Below are 9,391 nucleotides of genomic sequence, written 5' to 3' on the forward strand. Positions count from 1 at the left end.
TAGGATAAAGAAACAATACTCCAAGCCGCAGGTCCATACTACTTGTCAGACACAGAGAACTGATACTATATACTCGTTAGGTGGGATTGGCGTGCGGTGTCTGTAGGTGGCTTTTGACCATTCCTTTGGATTCCTCAGGTCTAACTCATTGTTAGAAAAAGGTTTGGTCCAAATCGAATGCTAGGTACTATATTTTTGTAATATTATATGAATCCTATACATTTAAATGGCCAATTTAGATGCAATCAATTAGCTTAATTTCTCAAAGATAAAATAATATTAGAAACAAAATAATGTTGCAGGAATGCTAATCTTATCTGTTTCTAACAACAGAAAAGATTTCAGAACAATCTGATATGGTTGGTGTCGAAACCTTTCTTGTGCTTTTTGAGGTGGAACTACCCAACAGCACTTGTCAAACCCACCAACAAATATGGTCAAACCCCATCAAAGCCCATAGAGATCAAGGTAAAAGAGAGCCTACAATGAAATACAGTGAGCTCCAAAAGTATTGGGATAGTGACACATTTTTGATTGTTTTGACCCTGTACTCCAGCACTTTGGATTTGAAATGATACAATGACGGAGGTTAAAGTGCAGACTGTCAGCTTTAATTTGGGGAAATTTTCATCCATATCAGGTGAACCGTTTACAAATTACAGCACTCTTTGTACATATTCCCCCCATTTTAGGTGAATAAATGTATTGGGACAAATCCACATATATGTGTATTAAAGTAGCAAAACATTACATATTTGGTCCCATATTCATAGCACACAACATGTAAAGTGTTGGTCCCATATTCATAGCACACAACATGTAAAGTGTTGGTCCCATGAGCTGAAATAAAAAATCCCAGAAATGTTCCAGAAGCCCAAAAAGCTTATTTCTCTCACGTTGTGCACATTTCTTTACATTGGTTAGTGAGCATTTCTCCTTCGCCAAGATAATCCATCCACCTGACACCTGGCAAATGCTCACCTTCGATGGCCACTTGCACACTGGAGAAGTGTGCTCTTCACGGATGAATCCTGGTTTCAACTGTACCGGGCAGGTGGGCGAGCGGTTTGCTGATGTCAAAGTTGTGTAAAGAATGTCCCATGGTGTCCGTGGGGATACGGACAACAAACACAATAGCATTTTATTGATGCCAATTTTAATGCACAGAGACCCCATGATATCCTGAGGCCCATTGTCATGCCATTAATCTGCCGCCATCACCTCATGTTTCAGCATGACAATGCACAAGGATCTGTACACAATTCCTGGAAGATGAAAATGTCCCAGTTCTTACATTGCCTGCATACTCACCAGACATGTCACCCATTGAGCATGTTTGGGATGCTCTGGATCGACGTGTACGAAAGCATTTTTCAGTTCCCGCCAAAATGCAGCAACTACACACAGTCATTGAAGAGGAGTTGGACAACATTATACAGGCCGGGCCTCCCGAGTGGCGCAGTGGTCTAAGGCACTGTGTTCGAGTCCAGGCTCTGTTGCAGCCGGCCGTGACTGGGAGACCCATGGGGCGGTGCACAATTGTCCCAGTGTCGTGCAGTTTAGGGGAGGGTCTGGCCGCCAGGGATGTCCTTGTCCCATCGCGCACGAGCAACTCCTGTGGCGGGCCGGGCGCAGTGCACGCTGACACGGTCGCCAGGTGTACGGTGTTTCCACTGACACATTGGTGCGGCTGGCCTCCGGGTTAAGTGGGCATTGTGTCAAGAAGCAGTGCGGCTTGGTTGGGTTGTGTTTCAGAATACGCACCGCTCTCAACCTTCGTCTCTCCCGAGTCTGTACGGGAGTTGCAGCGATAAGACAAGAGTGTAACTACCAATTGGAAACCACGAATTTGAGGAGAGGGGGGTAGCAAATAAATAAATTATGAAAAAAACACACAAAAAAAATACATTACACAGGTCACAATCAGCACACTGATCAACTTTATGCAAAGGATATGTGTCGCACTGTATGAGGCATATGGTAGTCACACCAGATACGGACTGGTTTTCTGATCCACGCCCATATTTTTTTTAAGGTATCTGTGACCAACAGATGCATATCTGTATTCCCAATCATGTGAAATCCATAGATTAGGGCCTAATTCATTTATTACAATTGACTGGTTTCCCTATATAAACTGTAACTCAGTAAAATCTTTGACATTTTTACGTTTATATTTTTGTTCAGTATACAACAAGCATACTTTGTTGTATGCTATGATTATGGGACCAAATACTAAACTTTTCACAGCTAGTGAATCTGTCCCAATACTTTTGGTCCCCTAAAATACTATGTACAAAAACTTCTGTAAACGGTTTACCCAATATGGATGAAAATACCAAAGTTTTGGAGTACAGAGACAAAACAACAATCAAAAAATGTCACTGTCCCAATACTTTTGGAGCTCAATGTCCTTCTGTTGGCTTGGATGTCCTCGGACCATCAGGATCACCCACAACTTCCTCCTTGTGTGAGGTTATTCTCAAGTACAACAAAGACATCCGCCTTCTCCTCCGGCTCTTTATATATAGAAAAATCCCCCAGAAGAAACTCTGTCCTTGACTCAGTGAATAGGGAAGCTCAGTCTGACATGTGCTTTTCATCTGTGGAGAAGGAATGTTATGAAGACTGTGGTCTGTGCAGCACCACCGCTAGCTAGGTCACACTTTCATCACCACATAGAACCAGAGAGACAATAGCCAAGGCCAAGATGGCTGACTCAGACTTACCATGCTCGCCTCCGTAGACACCCTTGAGGACCTTGACGTAGTCCGACTGGCAGTCCCGTGCCTCCACGTCCAGGTCTCCGAACCTGAGGACCAGGCTGTTGCCCTCTGGCACGCGGATCTTCCATTCGCACCAGGTGTTGTTGGGGTAGGTTCCCGGGTAGTTCTTAGAGGAGAGGACACCGCTCTCTGGGCCCAGCATGGAGTGGCCACAACCGTCATCTGGACAAAACCATAGGAGAGAAGTCAAGTTAGATCAGAAGAAGTTCCGTCTCCATTTTGGTGTTGTATTTCTGTTAAATTGTTTAAGACTAGTTAAACCATGATATGAGGAACACACGTGATGGTGGAGTTTGGTGGAGAAAAACACTAACTCTCTCAAACTGGAAGGCAAATAAGAACATTCACCATTCAAGGCTCAACTTTCACTCCACAAACACGCCAAACAACCTCACCAGTAAATGAGACATTTTGTTCAGTTTGCTAGCTAGCCAACATGACTAATTTTACCAAGCTGACAGTTTGAAATGAATCAAGGAAAGCAGCAGGTCTAGATAGAGAATGTGCCAGTACATATGAAAGGAATAACGTATGTTAAGTAGACATTGAGGGAGGGAGACAAGTCAAGACAAGCAAAACAAAAGACACTGTACATATTGCATTGTGTCAGACAAATACAAGCTCTGATGACAGCTATTGGAAGGCAGTCTTAATTACATCAATCAAAGTGAGTAAAAATTTGCCAATGTCTCAATGAGCGAACGTCTTCTCAAACAGACAAGTCAAAACAAATAGGAGTTACTTCACAGAAATACCTGGCTGATGCACTTCTGCTTAAGAATGCAGACACAGCTAAGCAAAAAAAACACAACCTCCAAGAAAGGCAATGCTCTCTCTTCTAGAGATTCCCTTTGGGTGGTACGAGAGGTGGGGTGTCTGTCTGATATGCTCAGCTGCTTGGGCTAGGCCAACTCCAGGCTCTTTCAGAGGGTGTGGGGCTTCCCTTTCGTGTGTGTGTGTGTGTGTGGTGTGTCAGTGGCTCCCACGCCTCGGGCCTAGCTCAGCACCCTGGTGGCACAGTGGACACTGTTTACAGATAGGTTAATCCACTGTCCCCCTGGGTGTGGCATTAACACTTGTGACAGCACTAACAGGCCTGCAAGGGCTTCATGGCAGCTGTGGCCCACAGAGACCAGCCACCGGACTGGACTGCTTCCCACAGACCTAGGTCCTGTCCCTCTAATCCCTAGAGACTTCATGTAGATGTGACATTATTAGCAATATTTATTAACAATATGGTGAAAATTCTACCTAGCTTATCATAGGGAAAGGTTGCGCTACTATCACATGTCTTATGCTTACACCTATCCCCAATACATCATCCCTATTCAATTTACTTCAGATCTAGCCTACATGAAGTGCCTAGAAGGTTGGGGCTTGGAGGTAGGGGCTAGTGTTTGGACTGGGCCCTTGAATTTAGATGTATGTAGAACAGAAACACATAGTCCAGACATAGTCCACATTGAGTGGCTGCTGCCAACACACTGACACTAACTCAACTCCAGCCACTTTAATAATGGGAATTGATGGGAAATGATGTAAATATATCACTAGCCACTTTAAACAATGCTACCTTATATAATGTTACTTACCCTACATTATTCATCTCATATGCATACGTATATACTGTACTCTATATCATCGACTGTATCCTTATGTAATACATGTATCACTAGCCACTTTAACTATGCCACTTTGTTTACATACTCATCTCATATGTATATACTGTACTCGATACCATCTACTGTATCTTGCCTATGCTGCTCTGTACCATCACTCATTCATATATCCTTATGTACATATTCTTTATCCCCTTACACTGTGTACAAGACAGTAGTTTTGGAATTGTTAGTTAGATTACTTGTTGGTTATTACTGCATTGTCGGAACTAGAAGCACAAGCATTTCGCTACACTCGCATTAACATCTGCTAACCATGTGTATGTGACAAATAAAATTTGATTTGATTTCAATGGCAGGATCATTTCACATAGGCCTAAAACATGCATGAAATAACACTGGTTTCTGGATAAGGATCTCTAAATGATCTCTCTTCTTTCCAAGGAAGGTAAACTCACATTTAATGGAAAAACATTTCAAGAAAATGAGTTGGCCTGTGGACAAATGAATGAGGCTATTAAAAAACACATGACGGCAGCTTTGACTTGACTGGCCAGTCCACAGCCATGCAGTGATGGTTACGTCAGCGTCACACACTGCGCAGGCACACACAGTGGCCTTTGTGGTCCAAGGCTGGACTCAGTCCAGATGTGAGGCTAGGCGGACACCACAGCGGGACGGAAAAATGTAAACAAGATGCAGCTACCCACCTGGGGGCAAGCGCAGGGGCGGTGGTATCGTCACACAACGGTAAAGTAGGAGAAGGTCAGAGTGGGCACTTTAAGATCCCCTCAAGAGCCTTTTCGGGTAGTGGTTTGTTTGGAACAATAAAAATCAAGGTTCAGCCCACATGCACTTTAAATACCTACTGTACAACAAAATGTTTACATGACAGTGTCCCCAGCAGATAGACCTACTAAGACATTGTTTTGTTTATATAGATCTTCAATGACCTAGACATTTATCTGATCCTCTCAGATATGGGCTCATGTGTTGGAGGTTTCAGTCAGATTTCACTTATTGCGTTTTTTGTTCCTTGAGATTCCTCATTCATAGCAAGGTTGCATTTCTCTCTATGCAGTGCACATAGTTCACTAGAGTAAAACCTTTATGCATCTTTTTTCACTTCAGTCATACTGATATACACCAGCAAACTCATGCATTTATTTTTACTTACAGAGAATATAATTATGCTATTTACATGTTAAATGCCAGTGCATCTCTCATCGTCTCTCCTGAACACCTGGCTGACTCCTGCCCTCAGGACAAACGTTAAATATTCACTTCACACACTCAGAGGGGGATCTGTGGAAGCAGATGCAATGTGACAGGCAGGGAGGCTCAACATACTGTAATACCAGGTAGAGGGGGAAAACACCATCAAATAATGACAGGAATCAATTCTTCCCAGCTCTGTCAGACTACAATGTGCATCGGACTAAAACTGTTCACTGCATGGATCCACACAAGGATCCCAAAGGCAGCCAGTGGGAGAGCTTTGGCTGAGTCTCCTAAACTGAGTGCTAAGGCATGCGTGGCGCTGTAGGGCATTGTTCAGCAGCCAGTGGTGACTCCTTGGTACGGAGAGACAATACCACAGGAGCACAGACACAAAAGGATGGCCCTGCTCCATTGTCATTATAATGCACGTAGGCTATTAGGCCAAATACTACAGAATCGAGAGCCATGCCGTCCATTAGTGTGGTGAAACAGGAGGATGATCAAACACACAACTATTATGGTTTCAGCTCCAGTACCTCCTATTTGGCTGTTTTATCACTGGTGAAAGTCACCTATCTTCTTAGGGGTTGTTAAATTACATTTGGTATGTAGCCTATGTAAGCCTACAGGTTTAATGGTTAACCATTGAACTAAGTACTACTATACTTACTTTCAATATTCCCCTTCTAAGGTAAAACAGCTCAGAGAGTTAAGGAGTAATGTTTGAAAGACAACTGAAAAAAATGACTGGTTCTATTTTCTCACAACGTCCTGCATGTTTGATCTCAACTCAATGTAGCCTAACAGTGATTCAATGTAACAAATTCATAATTAATTGTAATTACACGACACACACTATTGTTACATTTGATTATTGGCAAACCAGTTATGGCAAGTACTTAACATTCGAGGCTTATTGAACAAGCCACACACAATGTGTTATTAACCCTTTATGTGCCATGTGTTTAAGGCACATAAAAAACGCCTGGTGTGCTTTCAACACATGGCACACCAAAGTCTAGTAAAATGTCAAATTATCGGTGCCATGCTGAATCAAGGAATATTCCGTTTCCATTGAATATAAAGTAGCGAGACCTGTTACCAACAATCTGTTGTAGTCAACAAAAAAAAAATCATGGGTAAACGTGTAAATCGCTGTTGCTTTAACGACGGTTAGTTTACTTACCGAGTTTTTCGCCAAACGCGGAAAGTATAGTCCAAACGACAAAGAATCCATTAAGTTTCTCCTTTCCCAACATCTCAGATTTTATCCAAAGTTACGCAACGAAATTGCATATGGAGACACATTTGTCTCGTCTTCATGGGATAATTTTCTTCAGGAAGGTTTGCTGTAAATCAAAGGATCCCGATGCGCTCCGTGTGCTTCTATCCTGCCTGTATCTCCACAGTAGATTCCTTGAATGAACTCTTCCGTGTTTCATCCACAGGCGGCACCCAGTGCTCAGGTCGACCAACCAGTCTGACAGCCACGGTGTCCGTTGGGAAGAGGAGTATATTTGTTGAGCAGCCAAGACAGGCAAGAGGCAACACTTGATCAAAATAATTGTTGTTGAGTTCAACTGCACACCCCTGCTTAAAGATAGGCCCATGACCTTTTATACTAACTCAAATCAGCCAAATAGGAGGTACTGAGAACTCAGACTAAAATAGAACCAGTTGTCTTTCAAACATTACTCCTAGAAACTCTCTGAGCTGTTTTATCTTAGAATGGGAATACTGAAAGTAAGTATAGTAGTACTTAGTTCAATGGTTAACCATTAAGCCTGTAGGCTTACATAGGCTACATGCCAAATGTAATTTAACAATCCCTAAGAAGATAGGTGACGTTCACCAGTGATAAAACAGCCAAATAGAAGGTACTTGTAGGCCTACTATTCTGTAATAAATTGCAATGCTATTGGTCATTGGCTATTCTAGCTATTTATTTAATGACATAAAAAGTGACTCTGGTGGGGTGTTTTAGACTAGCTGATTAATTGATGATGTTTGTTTTCATTAACATTTAAGGTGATCATAGGGCAGTGAGGTGTGGAAGACCTACGTTAATGGGTTGATTAGATCTAATTTATATACACTGAACAAAAATATAAATGCAACATGAAACAATTTCAAAGATTTTACTGAATTACAGTTCATATGAGGAAATAAGTACATTTGAAATAAATGCATTAGGCCCTAGTCTATGGATTTCACATGACTGGGAATACAGATATGCATCTGTTGGTCACAGATACCTTAAACATAGGGGCGTGGATCGGAAAACCATTCAGTGTCTGGTGTGACCACCATTTGCCTCATGCAGCATGACACATCTCCTTAGCATAGAGTTGATCAGGCTGTTGATTGTGGCCTGTGCGAAGTTGTTGTATATTTGGCAGGTACTGAAACACGTTGTCGTACACGTCCATCCAGAGAATCCCAAACATGCTCAATGGGTGACATGTCTGGTGAGTATGCAGGCCATGGGAGAACTGGGGCATTTTCAGCTTCCAGGACTTGTGTACAGATCCTTGTGACATGGTATCGTGCATTATCATTCTGAAATATTAAGTGATGGCAGCAGATGAATGGCAAGACCAAATTTCCATCGATTAAATGCAATTGTGTTCGTAGCTTATTCTTTTTATTTTTATTTCATTTAACTAGGCAAGTCAACCTCTTAAGGATCCGCCCCTTTTTTCAATTTACTCCTAAAATGACATACCCAAATCTAATTACCTGTAGCTCAGGCCCTTAAGCAAGGACATGCATATTCTTAGTACCATTTGAAAGGAAACACGTTGCAGTTTGTGGAAATGTGAAAGGAATGTAGGAGAATATAACACAATAGAGCTGGTAAAGATAATACAAAGAAATAAACAACCGTTCTGTTGTGTTTTTTTTGTACCATCATCTTTGAAATGCAAGAGAAAGGCCATGTTGTATTATTCCAGCCCAGGTGCAATGTAGATTTTGGCCACTAGATGGCAGCAGTGTAAATGCAAAGTTTTAGACTGATCCAATGAACCATTGCATTTCTGTTCAAAATGTGCTTAGTTTGTTTATTAACAACTTTTCATGTTCAAAATTGTGCACTCTCCTCAAACAATAGCATGGTATTCTTTCACTGTAATAGCTACTGTAAATTGGACAGTGCAGTTAGCTTAACAATAATTTAAGCTTTCTGCAAATACCAGATATGTCTTTGTCCTGGGAAATGTTATTGTTACTTAAAACCTCATGCTAATCGCATTAGCCTACATTTGCTTAACCGTCCCGTGGACAGGACACCGATCCCGAATATGTTTTTTTAAGAACAAATTGTTATTTACAATGATGGCCTACCCCGGCCAAACCCTAACCCGGACGATGCTGGGCCAATTGTGTGCTGCCCTATGGGACTCCCAATCACGGCCGGTTGTGATACAGCCTGAAATCGAACCAGGGTCTGTAGTGATGCCTCTAGCACTGAGATATGGTGCCTTACATGCTGACCACACTGCTCGCACGCACCAACGATCGCTCGCGTGCATTGCCAAGCGCTAAAATAGAAGTTAGTTCTATTTGTGAAGCTGAGCGCGGTGCAAATCCTGCCTCTCCCATCTCCTCATTGGTTTATGGAAGCAGATACCCACGTGCCATCTCCTCATTGGTTATACCCACATGGGTGATTGAAAGATGAACTTCGGTCGGCCAGTCGTGGCAAAACACCTATGAAAGTTAGATGCCAATCGCCATACAAAGTCCAAAGAAGAAAAAGTCTGG

The 9,391-nt window shown here is 42.3% G+C and overlaps 1 protein-coding gene across 1 annotated transcript in view; it reads right to left on the bottom strand.

Annotated features, from left to right (window-relative positions):
* The window catches only part of LOC110529592 (discoidin, CUB and LCCL domain-containing protein 1), a 44,157-nt gene extending 36,745 nt beyond the window's left edge, over positions 1-7,412 (bottom strand). The window contains exons 1-2 of the mRNA XM_021611935.3: positions 6,813-7,412; positions 2,730-2,948 (exon numbers count right to left, since the gene is read on the bottom strand). Coding sequence (XP_021467610.2) covers positions 2,730-2,948; positions 6,813-6,885 — 292 coding nt within the window. The 5' untranslated portion in view covers positions 6,886-7,412. The remainder of the gene's footprint in view (positions 1-2,729; positions 2,949-6,812) is intronic.
* Between the last annotated feature and the right edge of the window lie 1,979 nt (positions 7,413-9,391).

Source organism: Oncorhynchus mykiss, chromosome 8, assembly GCF_057628025.1.
Source record: "Oncorhynchus mykiss isolate SJ-2025 chromosome 8, ASM5762802v1, whole genome shotgun sequence".
NCBI lineage: Eukaryota > Metazoa > Chordata > Actinopteri > Salmoniformes > Salmonidae > Oncorhynchus > Oncorhynchus mykiss.